The sequence below is a fragment of the Plectropomus leopardus genome, chromosome 2, assembly GCF_026936395.1.
Source record: "Plectropomus leopardus strain MGB_pleo_1.0 chromosome 2, ASM2693639v1, whole genome shotgun sequence".
In the NCBI taxonomy this organism is placed as follows: Eukaryota; Metazoa; Chordata; class Actinopteri; order Perciformes; family Serranidae; genus Plectropomus; species Plectropomus leopardus.
Genome location: NC_142177.1, coordinates 15,252,241 through 15,271,656, shown reverse-complemented (window position 1 = coordinate 15,271,656; position 19,416 = coordinate 15,252,241). Strand labels below are relative to the sequence as shown.

General features: G+C 40.5%; 1 protein-coding gene across 34 annotated transcripts in view; it reads right to left on the bottom strand.

Annotated features, from left to right (window-relative positions):
* cast (calpastatin) overlaps window positions 1-19,416 on the bottom strand; it is a 44,932-nt gene that overhangs the window by 17,330 nt on the left and 8,186 nt on the right. For 9 of the 34 annotated variants that reach the window (XM_088086243.1, XM_088086259.1, XM_088086266.1 and 6 more), the window contains one exon: window positions 3,427-3,495. In XM_088086243.1, the coding sequence (XP_087942369.1) occupies window positions 3,427-3,495 (69 nt within the window). Of the gene's footprint in view, window positions 1-370; window positions 482-793; window positions 926-3,426; window positions 3,496-8,601; window positions 8,653-10,762; window positions 10,925-11,038; window positions 11,189-19,416 lie in introns of those variants that run through there. The other 25 variants (XM_088086130.1, XM_088086132.1, XM_088086181.1 and 22 more) reach the window with 11 other exon arrangements.

Genomic DNA, 19,416 nt, shown 5'->3' with positions numbered 1-19,416 from the left:
CAAAGCTAAAGTGAGAAAGCAGACAATGCCAGACGGTCCATGGACGGACCTTCAGCTGCTTGAACAGCAACTTGAAAATTTTCTCTTGCTGTGGTTACAGATTAAACCCATCTCACTGTGGCCCCCGACACTGGGGCTTGCACCAGCTGCAGCAGCCATTACTGTGATTTTATTTTTTACTGAATCACAATACAAATCGAAGTACTGAGAGTATTTCATCCAAGCCCTAATGACAAATACTGTTGATAACATTTCCTAGTACCTGTAAGCTGCCCAGTTGGTAGAAAATCAATCCAAAATTCAGTAAAAAGATCAGCAGTAATGTAAATAAAAAGAAAAGCAGCAAGCATCTCATTGAGGACAGCATTACCTTTGACATCTCTTTAGAACGGCCCCTCGCCCCAGCTGATGTCATATCAACAAAGGCAGCCCCAGCAGACGACATGTCAATAACAGTGGCACCTGCCGGCGTGGTGTTAGTCTACAAACCAAGGAGTGTTTAAAGCAAGTCATATGAAAGTTATTCAGCTCCACGTCGGTGATGAGAGCTCATTAACGTGATACAGCAAGTGTTCAGCTTCTGAAAGGTCAAGATGTTTGGGTGGCTGAGCCAGAGAGATACCGCATACACAAAGGAGGTGCAAGATGAAAGGAAGGTGAAGCCAGTGAACAAGAGATGTGAGCTTTGTCACTGTGAGCACACGCTCAGAGTAAAGGGAAGCCGTGATTCACGTCAAACCAAACAGCCAAAAGCCCCCCTCCACTGTTATTTAGGCATCCAGAGTCCATCTACCTCTGATTTGGCTTTTCCTCCTTTCACAACTGAAGCACTTCCTCCTGCTGTGACGCCACTTTGTGTGGCTCCGCCTGCGGATGTAGTAACCACCCCAGACTTTGTAGCCATGGCGGATCCTGATGATGCCTTCTGCAACATACCAGGTGTGGAAACGTCCATCATCTGCCTCTCTTACGGCCCACTGGATGCTTGAATTTATTATATTTATTATTTGTTTGTGACTGTAAAAATCGCTGATGTATTAGCTTTTTCATGACCAAAGGGGCAATCCACTGATTTTACACATAAGTCAGTTTACTTGTCATGAGAAGGATTAATGAACCTGTGAAAACAGCTGTAAACTGTTCTCTGTCAGATTATCTTGGCTTGGGCTTGTGCGCTACAAATTTATAACAGCAAGCCTCTGTTACAGGTTGGAGGCTAAAAGTTTAAAAACAGTTGGTGTTTGCCAGGAAGCACTGGAAAAAAAATGCTATTGGTTATTGCATTATGGGAAATATAGGATCAATTGATGATTCTACAGAATCCTACAAACATCTGGCAATCATCATTTCCTTTCTGTGAAGTGGGCTTATTATTGTGTAACAAGCTCATTATTCATACCTATGTTACCATAAAATATTAATCATATCCACAGTAAAATCATCTGATTTGATTGTTTGTGTGGAATACCAATAAAAGACATCAACAACTTATCTATATCATCGCACTGATCAATTACAGTTATACTATAAAGACTCCATTTTGATCCAGCAGAAGTGTGTGGCAGTTATCTGCAGAGACTCTGGCCTCTCTTATTTTCTCCTTAATTTGATACATCTGAGATGTTCTTGAGCAAAGTACACATGTGAGGTCAGGACTTTAAAAAAACGTAGCAGGACTGTAGGCAGCACGCATCCAAATGGAGGGCACAGCACTGAACAAATGCAAATAAAGCGAGGCAAAACACTGGACAGAGAACAAACAGTAACTAAAGACTCCTGCATAGTAGACCTTTAAGCATCCAAGCTCTTGATACTTTTACCACAGAAACATCCAGCTGCTCCTAAAACACATTTAATGCCAAATATAACATTGTGCATTGTTTCTTTAAATCTGACATGTATGGTGTAATGTGGAGGTGTAAGGACATGTGACCTCGTCAATAATGTGGATGTGCGTTTCCAAATTTGAGACATGCATTGAGTCTGTTTGCATCGATCAGGATGAAGACTTTTCACTTGCTTTGCTACGGCTACTATTAGCACCCAAAAGCTAAGATGCTAAACCTGACATGGAACGGGCCACATGAGGTTAATATATGAGCATATCTCGGCCTCTGCTATTTACGTTTTGAACATTATTTTTTTTCATCTACTTCTTGTGAATGCCCTAAATTTATGGAAGAACAATGTTAAATCACTGGAGTGCCCATTTAAGTTGAAAAAACACAGTCCTTAAGTCAGCCCTGTATCGTTGCACCATACACAGTGACTGTTTCTGTGGCTTAATATGATCTGAGGCCTCCCACAGCACTGCTCCTATACACTGCCACTGATACATGAGCAGGTGTACCTCATTATGGCAAAGTCACCCAAGAGGTCTGAAAAGAGGCGCCGAGGTCAGCTGCTATCCAGAGTCACTTATAGCTAAAGGTTAATGACTGAGTAATACAAGCTACATCTGTAAATAACTCATTAAGTTTAAAACATCTCATTGTCTCACATTATACTGTTTTAAATTCTGGTGTGGCAATTTTCTGCAGAGTTCAAATATCCAACCAAAGCTTTCCTCTCCAAATCGGGCACCAAAATAGACAATGTCAAAGCCCAGTTGTTGAAGGCCAAATGAAAACACTTCAGGCTGGCAGTGTTGATTTGTCCTGTCAAAACTGTCTGGACCTAAAAACAGTTAAAGAGAATACTGAAGGCAGTTAGCCAACCGAGGTTGTTCTCAGACAAAAGCTGGTCATTAAGAGACTTTAAGGACTTAAATGTAGAGAAACAGTCATTCAGTATCAGCCAAGAATGCCAGTTGTCCTGGTGTTGTCTCCCATAAACTGCACTGGATAGACAGTTGTTAAAACTGTTGCTCTAATGCCTTTTATAGCCACAAACATCATGCTGGTATGTTAACAAGGGCAAACATCCAAAAAATAGATATGCAAAACTGACATGTAGTCACAAACAGCATAATTGTTTTTTAGTTCTAAGTTCCTGATTACATGCTGGTAAATACTTTCTGAAGTTTTATCCAAATAAACATTTGAGAGATATCATAGCACATGGAAATTACTTCAATGACCAAACCATGAAGGCACAATCACTTTGATCCATTGTGTGGGAGAGGCATTAAAGGGGTTAAACTGCTTCCCACTGTGAAGCTGGGTGTTACCTTTATGGTACTTGAATGGAAGGAAAAGGAAAGTTTTCTTTACTGTGTGTCCCTGCTCTGAGGACATAGCTAAATCTATTCTCCGTACTTGAAACTACTTTAAAAACATAACGCTGAAAAGGAAAGGAAGTCACAAGAATACACACAGCCCAGATAATTAGCGGGTCAGAGGTCAGTCAGCTGCTGACTGAACAAAGGAAGTATACAAAATGAGCTAAAGAAGAGGTTAAAGGGCGTTAAAGAGGAATGTTTGATACCTCGAACTGTGCAGGCCCCGAAGTGGAGACCTGAGCTGCCGGTTTGGGTGTGGCCTGGCTGGACTGCGACTGGAGAGAGAAAGAGACAGAGAGAAAGAGAGAGAAGGGTTACGCATGTGCAGTAAAAAAGTCAAACTAGAAACCACGATAATCATTTCAAGATTCACAAAGAGCAGCATCTCTGTTTCACAAGCGCCAACATTTGTGGAGAAACTAAACATTCCAGGCAGCTCGCTTCTGGATGGAGAGGAAAAACACGCCTCAAAACTGACTAAGATAGAGGAAAACGAGTAACAACTGAGATATAGAGAGGTAAAAATCTACCCCAAACATCGCACTGCAGGCAGAGGTGGTGGTTGATGCAAGCGTCACATTCCAGACTGAAGGGTGTGACTGTTGTTTGACAGCAGACGGCAACAAGAGCGAACTGAATTATCTGCGGCTGCCTTAGCAACTGACAACAGTGACAAAAAAAGTGGGATTCACAAATTGATCTTTGACTGACGTCTCGCTGTAAAATGAACACCGAGATCATTCGCGTCAGTCTGCGAAGAGACCCATCGAGGTCAGCCTTTAACTGGGCCAACTTAATACACAGCAGTGATGTGTGTGCTGCACTGTAGCTCCTCACGCAACTATCAAAGAGTGTCATTGGTGCTGTGATCTTTGTCTTAAGATTTCCTCTGGATAGGATTTGAGATTATGTAGCTGATCCTCCTTTCTGTTGTGTTACAAACGTTATAATGCAGCAGATACAGTTCATATCCTGGGAATCGACCTGGTTGTCAAACTGCTGCCACAAACACAATTTTTTACTCAACAAAGAACAAACAAGGGAGAAAATTAAACACGGGAAATGTAGTCACTATGTTTCTCTGAGATCATTAGTTATCCCTTATCTATTATTTAGTCGATACAAAATCCTCAAGCAAAGCAGTTGCCTCTTGATCTGTCGTATGGAAGGTGGCTAATCCTTTTGTTAGTCTTTGAAAAGGTCAAGCTTTTATAAACGTAAGCGTGTAATAATAATAATAAAAAATGTTATTACCATTATCATTATTATTATTACTTTTCTATTTGCTGTACTCTGCTCAGAGGGTTGAGTGAGGAAAATGTGTTTTTTAGTTTTTAAGAACTACACAAAGAATGTACTAAGTAAACTCCTTTTTGAAGGCAGTATTTCTGAGGCATGCAGCGATGTCCATGTGGAGCCCAGTATTCTGCAGAGCCCAGCCCAGTTCTCTCAGGTGGTGTGAATAAAGAACAGAGAGCCTCCACCCAACTGTCACCCTAGGTTACAATAACTGCAGGTACTTTCACATCCAACCCTGCTCATTGTGTTGTATCAGACCTAACCAAGCCAGTTAGTAAACATTATTCTGCTTCTGTAATTTACTCAATGTGCTAATATGTGGTCACAGGTTAAAGTATCCACGTCATTTTGTGCGCTTATCATGGGTTTAGTATCACTGACAGATGCCGTCAAGTCCTGTCTACAAATTATCATCATCCCATGTCTACTCACCTGTATGCCTGTAAGTTAACCTGTCAAGACATCACGTTTTAGTGTGTATATCTGTGAATGACTAAAGTGAGTAAGCGGAAACACAGATTAACAAGAGCAGGGAAGTCACACAGAGAGACAGGGTGCATCGTGATTTGCACCACTCTGAACCATATGCAATCAGGGACCTTTGATTCAGAAATGATTGCAGCTCAGTGATTGCCTCACACACCGGTGGCACATTTTACACTGTTAAGGTCACAACCCTGCTCAGGGTTGTGAATCACATGCAGTGTTTACTCTAGGTTTCCTTCAAACGAGGAGCTGATGAGTGACGAGTGTGAGGACCACTGAAAGTAAATACTGTAAATAAATAATAGGCCCCACGGAGAACATGCCCCGCCTGTCCGATATCACTTCCTTTTTTCTCTTTTAACAGATTTTTCTGTTCAAAACAAAACATTTTTATCTATTGACTGACTGTTGGAGGAGTCAACATGATATTGTGCAGAGAGAGTAAGGAGGAAGTGGCACAAAGGAAGAAGTGAGGTCACAGGCAGTCAGGGTATACCCCTGCCACAGGGGAAGTAATGCTGCTCCTGGTAACTGCAGGAAATACTGCTTGTTGCCAAGTTACCACAAAAAAACTTTAATAACTGAAAAAGGAAGCAGAGTTGTGCTGCGTGCTGGGCGGTAACGCACAGTGTGTTAGATGTGTTTTGCAGGTTGAGTTTGCACGTTAAACAAAAATGCATCTGTTAAGATTTTTTTTCCATTCATATTAAATGCTTTTTAATGTGCTAAAGTTTGTGTGATCAAATTAGTCCGTTTGACACTGGTACCAACATACCAAGAATTCAGTTTTGACACCAATACATCACCTCTGAAATCACGCCGATTGGAAGTTGAGGTCAGAGTAGAAGAAGAGAAACTGAAGTAAGGAACAAGACAAGAACTTAAGTCCAGATTAAGTAAGACTGCGTTTCTTTAGCCATTGAGCTCTTTAGCAGAAACATTTCCAGATGGGTTGTGTTGTTGTTCACTGATCCACAGTAAATATTCTTCCAACATTAGACTGTATTCTTCATGTGCTAACTGGCTAACTAGCGTCAAGAAGGTCTTCAGGACATCATTACTGTGCTCTATAATTTCCCTTACAGAAATGCACAAACCCAAAGCCTTAAAAGAGGATGCTGAAATTAAAGGAATTTGGTTAAGATGATTTGGGGACTAATTAGCCTTTTAGTCATAAGGGCAGTACACAGACAAAAACAAGACCATGGAGGCATGTGTTTACTTGCTGATTTTAAGGTAATCTGACAGCGCTTTTTGCTTTTTGACCGCTTGTACACATTCAATAAGTTACACTCACTTACTAGAGGTCAGAACAAATAAATTAACCCCACATGCAAGATCATTAGTGAGGAGATCAATTTCAAAACCATGCTTCAAAACAAACAAGAGTCTCTCCTCGAGGCTCAGTCAGACATCAAAAACCATTGCACAAGTGTGCCACCAGCCCTGCCTTCACTGTGTGTGACACATGCCAGTTCACACAGACAGGTTAGGCAGCACACAGTACCGGCCCAGTACTTTTCTCGCAGGCAAACAAATAGGTGGTTCGACTCATTTAGTGTACTTCGGGAAACAATGCACTGTAAAACAGTAAGGAGGGGCACTACATAACATGTTTACAAGATGAGGTCAGTATCAGAATACAACAGAAAAAAAAAGATCAATGATACAAAATGTGCCAAACAGTGAAGCACAAAGGTGTCCTCCCCGGGCAATATAATCTTACTGGAGATCTTAAATTTGAAGAAAAGTTTTCTGACACAAATTGGCGACAAGTAATTTGCAAAAGTATCAGCAAGCAAAAACACTATGCTGTGAGAAATTTCGCGAGGGCACACCTTGACCCGTCACTGAATTTCAGTTGTATGTCAAAAGCTAAAGCAGATGTTTGTTGTGTCACCAGACTGAACTCTGCGCTCACCTGAGACCCACCCAAATGCTTTAAGCACTCTCTGTCTGCTGCGACTCCAAACTGCAGCATTCCTACATTCCTCCTGCAGACTGCTCTCTGCTTATAACAGACTGTCCATCCAAGGCACAAAACAAACTGCATAGATAGAGTTTAAGATGCTGTCAACACATGCCTCACACAAATATGCTCCCATGCTTTCATTCTTACATGTACAGCAAAGGTAACCTCAGGGAGATTCAAAAAAATGAGCTCAAGTCAGGCCCTAACTCAGGTTCGCCTCTGTTCTCTGTCACAAGTTTTAGTTCTTCCAGAAAAGCTGAAACGTCTCATTATAGTTTTCCAGAGAACTTTGCCTGAATAAAACTTTTGGATTTTAATAAAGAAAAAAAATAGATCACAGCAGTAAACAACATAACAAATCTCACCAATTATCCAAAACTTTTGTGCTTTCAGTAAACTACTTACTATTATTTTGTTATTTTTCTATAATTAGTTTTATGGACATATTTAGCTTTGTACCAAAAACATTAAGAGTGCTGCAGGAGAGAGTCCTTAAACCCAGAAATGATTTGGCATTTTAGCAGTCCTGGGTCCCTCATCTCAAAGTCAGTAGGTTTTTGATTAGATGCCTGAAATAAGGTCTGTGGTAAACACAAGCTTAAGAGACTTTCTTGTTTTGCTCAACATAAAATACGTCAGTAAATTCAAAATTCATGAGTGGGTACTCATGAATTTTGAAACTTTTATATGTCAGAAAAAAGGCAGTTGCTAAGAAGTGACAATCACGGCTTTACGGCCTCATTGTGGCCGTATTTTAGTTCATCTATAGCTTAACATGAGCTTTCAACTTCTGGGGACTGCAGTTTAGGCTTAAAAACCTAAAAGTGGTGTTTAATGGTGAGGATTGTCTTGCTGAACATAATATCAAAATGTTGTTGGACACAGAGATTACTTACTGCAGTAATCCAAAATCCAGTGGAAAATTCCTATAGACGTTTTGACGAGGGAACCAGAGCGACGCTAACTTCTGCGTTTGGCAGAAAAAAGACATCCCTGGAGCACTCTGTGGAGTTTGATAACCTGCCCTACCAACGAGAATAGACTGCCCACAAGGCTTAGCCACACAGTAGCTGCACTGTCAAAATGCCTTTAGCATTAACAAGCAAAAGCATATTGAACAAGTTTCAGTCAAGAACTTACTATCTACTTCAAACTCCCAGAGTTTCAGTTAAATGTCTAACTTAAAGCTGAAGCAGGGTCAGAATACATTCGGTATGTACATTCATAAATACCAACTGACCTTTGAATTTGGACAGAAAGTCAGTTGGCATTTATCATCATCATCATTAGCTTCTTCCACACTGAACTCTAGGCTAGTGGAGCTGGGCCCACTTTGACCTCATACCCAGAATTTACGCAGGACTTTTCTCACACAACCAAGATGACACTTGGGGTGGACAAAATAACAGGAACACCTTACAATCTAATGAATCCTATATGACAGCACTGCAGCAAATACTACCTTTAGGAGCCCATTACAGTTTTGTTGAGACTGTGACAATTAATTAAACGCTGCAGATATCAATGTGACTATGTTACACATCATTGTCAGCAGTACAATATTCCTGTTATTATGTCCAGCGGCCATGTACACAGACAAAATGAAAGTTTCACACAGCCGTACCTTATAGAAATTTTGTCTGGGCAAGGGAAGAGGCCGATAGTCGCCGTGTATCTGTTTTTTAAGGGACATTTGAGCAGCAGGTAAACAGAAGAGCACCGCTGTCAGGCGCGTAGAAAGATTGTGAATCATTCAGTGCATTTGTGGACAGAAACATAAGCACTATGACCATGATGACGTGAACACATACGCAGAGCCTGACGTATATTCTCAATCAATGCCATCAAAATTCACGAGGTTTCAAGTCCATTCAGTGGCTCACACAGACCTAAAATCAAGCATATGGTCATTTGTTTCGACTATGACACTGGGGGACACAGTAGTCTAAACACAGCGAGGAGTTAATGTGACTCAAAGCGAGACAAATTCAGTTCTCAAAGCAGTGCCAACCTCTGCTAATCAAAAGCTGAGAAAAGCCACATGGACAAGTTTTAAAAATCAGTGTAACAGTGAGACAAAACCCACATTACTGGGGAACACTCAGGCTGGTGCTTGACAATATCGCTGGTGGTGAGACAAATGACCTCCACACACTCTGCATGCACACAGACAGAAGCACAGAGCTTTAGCCACTGTAGCAGCAACCAGTGAGGACAACACTGACTGACGTAGTCTGCAACAGGACACTGATATGAACATCATGGTCATTCTGAGAGAGCTGGGATGAGTGGGATCAAAATAGACACAAGATTTTAGAGCGTGCATGAGGCCATTTGAAACCACTGCTCATTTCAAACTGGCACTCGTTTAGTTTGACACATCATCTCAGACGGAAACTGTCGATGTGCTCAAGATTTAAGTCCCGTTTCAGATGCCTGCGGATACTCTAAACCTAAGATTACCCAGGGCCCTGCTCTCTGCATGACACACATAGCTCACGATGTATTTGTTCCATCAGAAATGAAGAAACAATGCAGTATATCCAGGCCTTACCCAACAACAGCGATTAAAGCAGTAGCGAATGCCTGTAATGAAAACTGATGACTAATGCTGGGCCCCACCCAACAAACCACAGACACGCACATGTGAATATGGCTGAAAGCAGCTTCTTAGCTTATGCTACGACTTCAAAATAGCAGCGTGGCTGAATGGTCAGTAGCGATTACGCCGATCACCTCGGCTCAGAGGTGGAAATGACGAAAGCTGCAGTCGCAGTTTGAAGGAAGAATGTGGAGCAGAAAAAAAAAGTAAAAAGCTTCAGTGCAGAGCTGCATGAGGATAAATGTCATTGCTGTAGGGAAGATTTCAAGAGCAAACAGACAGCTGGATAAACTTTAGGGTGATGTCACTAGTCAAACTTACTGTAGGATATCTGTGCGGTTAATACACTTTATGGTCACATCAAAGCACTTTAAGAGCACTGTAATAGTTTCATATATTAGCAAGGATGGGAATCACCACGAATGAACAGTGCAATAGTATCGCAGTGCTCATGTCACAATACAATATTATTGCAATGTTCAATGTTTTGCGATATGTTTATTATTGTGATATCATATTGTGATTCTTTGCATTTTATTATCCTTTTCCACAGAAAGTTATGTCCCTAGAGTAAAACTTTGTGAACATAAGTTTTATCTGATAAGATAAAGTTAAAAAGATAGTTTCCCATTTCGATAATTTTTATTACAGCAAAATGGATTGAAAAAGAAATTGATTTTTTTTTCTAGCAGGCTTGCAAAAGTTCAATTTGTGTTTGCTACAGTGATAATTTATATCATAACATTATATTTTTGGTGTCTGTGTATTGATACACAGAATATTGCCACCCAAAATATCACATTACTATGTTGTATTGATGTTTTTTTCCACCCCTATATATCATTCTATCACATTGCACTCTGCTTTATTTTATGCTGTTTGCTTTGCATTCATCCGCCTTTTAATGCAAACTGACATGAACTTTACATAGTTGCAACTATGAATCAAGACGAGTTGCACTGATCTTCTGTTTTGTTGTACTTCTATTTTTGTCCATCATGTGCACACTGACTCGTACTCTTTTAATCAACAATTAACAGCTGATTTACAGGAGTCTGGATATTGTAAGATAACTGTTTAAAGCCTGCTGTCAGACCTGGCTGACATATTAATTATTATTTAAGATGAATGCAGTATCCCTCAGTATAAACTGCTGATTATTTACTGTTTATTTTGTTGTTACCTTGGCGACAATGGCTCTTGGGGTCCATAAAAGTGACAACAACAGCAACAAAGTAATCTTAAATCCTCTGCTGACTTTCCTTAACTTGACCTGCCAAATGCAGCAAACTTGGTCTCCACAAACTGCAGTCGCATTCAAAGAAAACATGGCTGTCAACACATCAACGATAAGCCTCCCACTGTCTGATCGTACCACAGCCGTCAAAATGACTTGACGGGTATCAGTTAAACAGGAAGCCCAGAGCCATTTGCAAAAAAGAACACTAAGTGTACATACCATAAGTTTGATTTTGAGTGTGTATCTCTTTGGGCTGGTTCACCTTAGATTCCCGCGGCGGAAACACTCTAAGTCAAGCACACACACATGCGCGCACACACACATATGTAAACACACACTTAGTCACACACGCCCAGCTGTAAAAACTTGCTGCTCCGCCTTCATGAAGCAGCACAACAAGCCTGTGCTGCTCTGGCTCCACCTCCACAGCCACAAGGCAGCAGAGCAGGCTCAGTCAGATTGGACAGTTGGACGCACAGAGACCCACCCACTGCTCTACAGCCTGCCAGCAAAAAAAATAAATAGGCCTGAGTCTGCTTTAAGGAAACTTTGGGCTGGGCTGGGGTGTGAGAGAGAAGGGATGGTGTAGTTTGATAACAGACACGGTGGCCTATATCAATATTTCTGCAAAAGAGCTATGGTGGAGGCAGGAGCTGAAGGTTGAAGCAGTGATGATGAGGCAGAATTGGATTTGCTGCAGCAGTGTTGTTTGGCAAAGTCTGGGTGTGTCTGAGAGACTCACTGCTTAGGAATCTAGTCTGCAGAGCCACTCGAACAAGAGACAGAGTGTGTGTGCGTGTGTGTGTGGTTGGAAAGAAGAGAAGAGAGGGAGGGGGATAACATCACATGTACTCCAAACCACACCCAAAGACAGCCAGAGCAGAGAAAAAGGAAAACTGTAAATTTAGGCAGGACGCAGTTTGACTCTGTAAACAACGTGGCAATCGATAAAAGTTGAGACTTGTTCTTTCTGGCCTTTAACAGCTGATCAGAGTAGCCTCTGAACACAGGAACTGACAGGAAACTCAGCCGCTGAACAAAAGCCAGAGGTTATGTAAGAGTTTTAGAAAAGCAGCAGTGTTCCCCTCTTAGCGCGCGCACACACACACACACACACACACACACACACACACACACACACACTTTCAGAATTAAGGGTTTTAATTAGACAAAAAATTGGCGCCTGCTCGAGTTAATCCAGACACTTAACTACCTCTCAGAGGAACACTTAACTACCTCTAGAGGAAGCACTTTTTGCAACAAAACATGTCAAACATGTTAAAGGGGTAGGGCTGTGGAGAACAGCGCCCCCCTGTGTTCAAAAATACTCTGAGCACCTCCATGAATATGAAAGGAGGATTGCTGTATGAGACAGCTGTGTAGGCTCCATGTGTCTGTCAGCTTGTGTATCAGTCTGTTGTTTTAAGCTGAATGAACACAAGGCAACATCTACTGTATGTGTGCCTCCTGTGTTTTGTCTCTGCGCTGCAATACTGCATAAACTCATGCAGCAATGAAAAGGAATATGCTACTTTTGAGTAAAATGTAAATTTTTGCTATGAATAAGTAAATTGCCCCAAGTTTTATATGTAATGCTTTTTAAAGCAAAGACACAAGGAAAAGGACAGATTTTTTTTTTCAAAATTCATATCATAGCAGAAGCAGTAGTGCATGCAATTTTTATAGTCTAAGACAAATATTACTAAACATGAACTTCTCTCTCCCAAATCAAAAACTAAAGAGCTAAAACTCCAGTTATTGAGGTCATGAGGTCCATAGTCTGGAGCTGCTCCAAATATATTCAATGATGAAAGATGTTTTAGACGACACTGAGAGCACCAATGGGAATGTCCTGAGAAGAAGAACTGAGAATACTGCAGTAAAACAAAGCTAATTTGGGTATAAAAATGGGGCAGCACCCGACTAAAGGACAGCACTGGAACTGGAATCCCAGGGGTCCCACAGGACCCAACACAACCCATGCTGGACCAGATGGAAAAGAAGATAAAAGTAGAAAATGACAAAACAAAAGAAAAACTAGAATTACCGCCTTGCAAGTGTATGCCTCTGCACACCAGTCAAGTTGCACTTGAAGTTTCTATCAATGTCTGTGAAAACATGAATGCTTCACACACATTTTCCCCTCAGCAGCACAGAAGAGCTACACGGTCAACTCAGTTTCAAGGTGGGTACTGAAGGTTAGTGTCACCAATTCAGTATCTTACCAAATGTCTCCCCTTCTGTTTCTGAGTTATGACACTGAATACTGGCCAGAAAATTGTCTTTGCTGAACAGTATGATGTCACAGTGAAGTTTACCTTTGACCACGTGGATATAAAATGTTATCACCTCATCATTTTATCCTATTACAAATATTTGTGTGAAATTGTATCACAGTTAGTGTATGAATTCCTGAGTTACGGAGAAAACATGTTTTGTGAGGTTACAAGAACCATGGCCAATGAACTTCGAGCACCAAATTCTAATCAGTTTATTCTTGAGTCTGAGAGAACGTTTGTGCCGAATTTGAAAAAATTCTTTCAAGGCATTCTTGAGATATACCGATCACAAGAGATAAACAAACAGACAACCCAAAAATAGATGATAAAAATAACACTGAATCCAAGAGACACCAGAAAAACTGAAATTATGTAACTACGCACGCACTAGAATGTAATTTTGCTACTTATTACCGACGGGTAGGCTTTTCATAATACCACAGTAAAATAATGTGTTTGTCCTGCAGGACAGGAGAAGACTCAGTCTACTGATAATCAATCTATTGTGCGGGTATGTATGGTCAGAATATTTGAGGGTTATATCAGGAGCTGACACTCTCCCTACAGGAGCAGGCAGTGAAGGTCAACAAACCAGCGGGAACAGGCAGGGCTCTTCTCCACACTTAAACATAATGACATCAAAATGTTGAGACTGACTTTTCTGGTTTCTGGCTTTGAGAGAAAGTAGCTCATGTTCGAAAGACACTGATCGAACTTTCCTAGGCCATGGAAATTGGAATTCTTAGATGAAGGAGTGTTCCCCCCTGAAGCAGAGAATTTGGCATGAAATTTGGTATGAACATTACCCCACAATGAACTCCAGCTACTGTATGAAAAACTTTTTTTTTCTTGGGAGCATTTCTGAACATGAATGGACTCACTGAAACAACAGCCAAGGCAAGTCAATGATTACAGGACACAGGGTAGTTCAGAACTGAACAAGGTAGATGTGTATATAGACATAGGTGAAGATTTCAGGAGGGTTGCAGGGGACACGCCAAGCCTTCCTTCTAACACTGTTTTTTTTGGGGGGGGGTCCTTAGTCGATGTGAGGCTCTAAGGACAGAGAGATGTCATCTGCTGTAAAGCCCTCTGAGGCAAACTGTGATTTGTAATAATGGGCTTTATAAATAAAACTGATTTGACTTAACTATTTAGAGCATGTGCAAAGTAGCAAAGGACTTTTATTTTGACAAAACTAAAGAAATACCATAAATTAAGGCAGAAAAGCCACAAATTGGTGCTTAAAAATTCACCAGACTACAAAAAAACTTATGTGACACCCCCCCCCCCAAAAAAAAACTAAAGAAAATGACACACCCTTGTCAACAGGAATGGTCTGCCTTGTTTCTTTGTCTAAAAATATCTTTACAAGGACAAGCAGGTAAATCTGCACGACACGTTGCGCAATCTGGCATCTATCTGCCAGAAATACTTGTGTCCTCTTTGAGCCCTTTCAAAATAAATCTTCTCCAACAGCTTTGCCCCAACTGACTCCAAAAACACAACCAAGCCTGCCCTCTGCTTTTGTGTCTTTGACTCAGTGAGTGTTTATGTGTAATTGTGCGAGTCAGAGCTGGCATGTTTCATGCATGCCTAGACTGGACACAAACACCTTACATGGTAACCCCTGGTAACGGTTATCTTTGTTGACAACTAATGAGCTAAAGCAGACCATGGACACACCCATCCAGAGTGGATCAGCCAATCAGAGCTGCGAAGCTGAAAATGGGGGGATTCTAATCTAAATCTCTGAGTCTGTTTCTATGACCTCACAGGAAAACTCTGAGTGGGAGGCTGTGAAGGATCATGTTTCTTAAACTTAGTCTGTGGGAAAACATGGAACTGAAGTTGTATACTTTTGCTGGCAAGTGATCACAGTGAAAAACATTTCCAATTCAAGACATACTGGTAAAACTTAGATAGAGCGACACAAAACAGTGTGTGAATCAGGTCTTGTCTGAATAAGAGCAGCAGCTGCCAGATGGAATCCGTGCACTCAGTATGTACTTGTTACAAAGAAGCTTTTAAATGCAAATTAAAAAAACCTGTTGTCTACAAGTACAGTAGCTATGCACAAACTACCAGAAATAATGGAGAGGGGTGGCCTGGATAACCTGTCAATCCAGACTAGTATTTCTTTCACAAACACAGTGACACTGATTAAAGCTGTGAAGGTAGTTGATCTGAAGATCAAACACCTGGGGTCACTGACGTCAGGCTGCCCCTGCCCCTTAAAAGTTGGAGACTCAATTATGTGAGTTGAATCAGATTCGGCCATTGAATGTGAATATTTGACATTTTGTTTTGTTTTTTCATACAAAGTTTTGAACTTTGGGCTCAGCAGGACATTCAGTGCGACAGCGGCATTTATGCAATATATTAAACAAGCTAACAGCACTAACAACAGATCGCAAATGCGCAACATTTTTTGCTTTGTAGATACCAAACAAAAAACAGAGGCTGTGACATATAAAGTCAAGCTGTAAATTCACCACTTCAAAGCAGAAGAGCGATAACGTTAACCTTACATACCAGAGTCTGTTCCTCCTCTGTGCCGCTGCAGCACACCCACTGCGGCCTCTATCAAAGAGCAGCGTGACAGTAAAGAACGCTCACTCTGCAGCAAAGTCTGGAATAAGTCAGAAGTCAGAAGCACACTGAACAGCACACCTACTAGCAAATAACAACAACAACAAAAATGCTCGGCTTAAAGTTATCTCAGTCAACTGAGGGGTCTCCGTATGATGATTTGAATCTGTGACGTTCAAGGGGCAGCCCTACAGTATTACATCCAGTTTGTCAGACCAACAAGTAGCTGTGAATTTTCAGACTTGTCCAAATGTTATTGTGATCACAATATGTGCCACCACCACATAGTGCAGTGTTAAGAGGTCGTAATTATTTCATGTGTTTCTGTGAGGCCCAATTGCCCAACTTAGCCTCAGCTGTATAGACTCAGCTGTTGCTTATATCAACATTGGCATGCTATCATTAGCATGAAACATTTGATCATTAGTTTCATGACTTTTGGACAAGTGGAAAGTGTTAAGATCACCAAGGTCATTACGATACATATGGTAATCAATAAATTGTCATACAACTTCAATACAAAATGTTGGAGCAAAAGACCACACAACAAACCTATATCGCCCTGCCTTGAGCCATGCTACTGATTTGACCTACAAAAACTTGCCAGTATCCATAGAAACTACTCTCACACACACACTTGAGTCACTGATTGTAAATCTTTCCCTTTAAATTAGGTTTGCGTATACTGTTACACACCTTGAATTCATCTATTGAGTTTTTGAATGCAATACACTAATATCTGTGAATGTGTTACTTTCTCACACAAGCATCATCTCCAAATTACACAAATATTGTAAGTCCAATTAGAGACGTCCCAGAATTAAAATCCCATTTTTGGCAAAACATAAATGACCTAGTTTATCAAAAATAATTTGTCCTGTCTCAATATGTTTGGTATTATTTTTGGAGCACTGGCAAAGACATGACTATAGTCTACCGGAAAACACAGACAAAACTAGCGCTTTGTCCCTCGTCACATATCCTTTACATCACCGTTGAACATTGCAGAGAGAACAGTGCTGTTATTGTCCACTGTGCTGCTTTTCCTATTGTCTGAGCAGCCTCTACTGTGTGTAAATCAGCTAGTTGAGGCTTGATACTTGTTTGAGCTAGAGGTTCAAATTTATTTATTTTTGTTAAAGGTGCCACATCATTGTGTGGTACTACATTTCAAGGTGCAGGATATTGACGTACGGTGCGTTCAATACGCTCAGAAGATATGAGAGCTGGCTGGTGAACAGCACTGCCGGTATCACAGAGTTAAAATCAAAATCAAACCCAGAGAAAACAAACATGGGCCACGAGAAGACTGATAATGTAAATTTGACTACTTCATTCATTTAAATGACTGTTTAGCTGTTAACTTGTCTTTTATTATCCATTATCATGCATTATTATAGAGCAATTACTCAAGTGCATCAATGAGTCCTAAAGAACAAGAGTGCCAAGGTAAAATAAATCAAATATTGACCCCTGTGAAACGCTCCTTCTCATATAACCCTGCGTCCATTTAAATTCCCCACACTTACAGTAAACTATAGCTGTTATTTGCTCTGCTGCATGTTCAGCTCTAAATTTAGCAATGTATGTTCCCCCTGGTTTGTTGACCCACATTTCATCCCACGCTAGAAAAAACACACAACAAAAATGAGGCCTTCTCTCTTCCTACAGTCAGTATATGTTAAAAAAGGCTTATATCTTACATTTGCAGATAATTTAGCCCCAAATTCTTTGCCTCACATCACAGGGTGGGGCAGAATTAATCTCTGGTGCATAAGTGTCTCAATAATATCATGATGTAGTTTGGGCTTGTCAGCACATTTAACTCATGATAATCACAAGCTTGCTAACATCACATCATCAACTTTTGCTTTCCACGTGTTATGTGAGGCAATAATACCAAGAACCACAGTTATTATATCACATTACTATTTTCAGTAAGCGTAAGGCTGACTAGTGGGGAAAAAACATGATGTGACTTCCAGCTTCTCCTCAGCCGGGACAGATGTAAACATACAGCAGTACAAATGTTTAGAAAGTGTTTGGTGCTGAACAACAACGCCTCACTGAAGCACATTCTCAGGTGAGCCCAGAGCCCTGGAAACTCTCCCACTGTTGCTTTTATATAACTGACATCATGAAAAAAGTAAGGCCAAACTGACAGTGAAGTGAGAAATTTAACAGGTTCCGATGAATGCAGGGAAATAACATACGGGGTGGCAACGGGATAAACATGGACGTTTAATAACACACGACAGGAAATGGAGTGACACTGTTTAGCGGCACAGGATATGTGTCAACAAGAATGTCTGTGTATTTATGCTCACATGGACACGATGTGCTCTCCTTCTCTCTCTCTCTCTGGGACAAACACTGCCTGAGGGCTGAGTCGAGAGCATATCTCATCAATATATCTGCTGTCCTGCTGCTGTTAGTCTATTCCTGACAATGACAAGACAAGCAGAAAGCCTTTTCCTAAAAGGCTGTTTATGACATTTGAACTTCAGTATCAAGAAACCTTGTGACACGATGTCACATGACACACACCAACCAATCCAGCTGTTCTGTTGTTATTTATACCACGGGATAATAGAGGGAAATTCAAGTTTTCATGTGTCATTGCTGACAGTGGAAAAGCACCACTTCAGACTTTATTCTTCAGGCTGACACAGTAAAAACATCCAGTGTTGGAACAATGATCAAGCATAAGTGCAAATTTGATGTACATTACTTGAGTATTTCCATTTAATGCTGATATTTAGCTCTTGTTCACTGTGTTTCAAAGACAAATGCTGTGCTTTTTTTTACACTACAACATTTATTTGAATGCCATACTTACTAGTATTTCATTTTACAACAAAGGCCTATGAAAACCTAACATTATATAAAGTAGTTAGAATTAGTTTTACCCCAAACAGCTGCATCAATAAAATGCTGCTTGTAAATTAATCAAATTATCAAAATAGATCAAGAAAATAAATAATATAGAGGTGCAGATTGTGGTGATTATTCTCCATAGGCTCATCAGTACAAATAACACCTATAGCATTGTTTTCACACTGTGGTATTGTTATCATAAAATCTTGTATAGCTGCTCTGAATTTTGAATGTGCAATTTTTACTTGTTATGGAGACATTTTTTGCTGTATTAGAGCTAATTTTACTTAAGTTAAGGAATTTAAAGGTCCAGTGTGTAGAGTTTATTGGGATATATATTGGCAGGTATGGAATATCATATTCATAACTCTGTGTTCATTAGTTTAAAAACATCTAAACATAAGAGCTATTGTGTTTTTATTACCTTAGAATGAGACGTTTATATCTAGACCAGGTCCTCATCCAGGGAGTCCACCATGTTGTTCATTTCTGCAACCTAACTGAGAGACGCCACTAAATCCTACAATCCTAACATTAAATTTGCTCTACAAAAGTGCCAGTGTTTACATTCCTGCTTATTTCAGAGATATTAAAAAGTCTGAGTAGTTTTTGAATAACTTTATAATACATGAAGAAAATTATAAATCAATTACAAATCCACTGCAGTGTTGAAATAGTTGTCAACTGTATCACAGCAAGCAAATAAAAATGTCTAATGACAAGACTGATGTGCTGAATATCCACTCAGACATCGTGTTCCTTTTACACTTTGCTCTGCATGTCCAGCCAAGATGTGTTTTCCCAGTGGCCATTTCCTGTCAGTCTAAGAATGACCACAGTGAGTTGTGG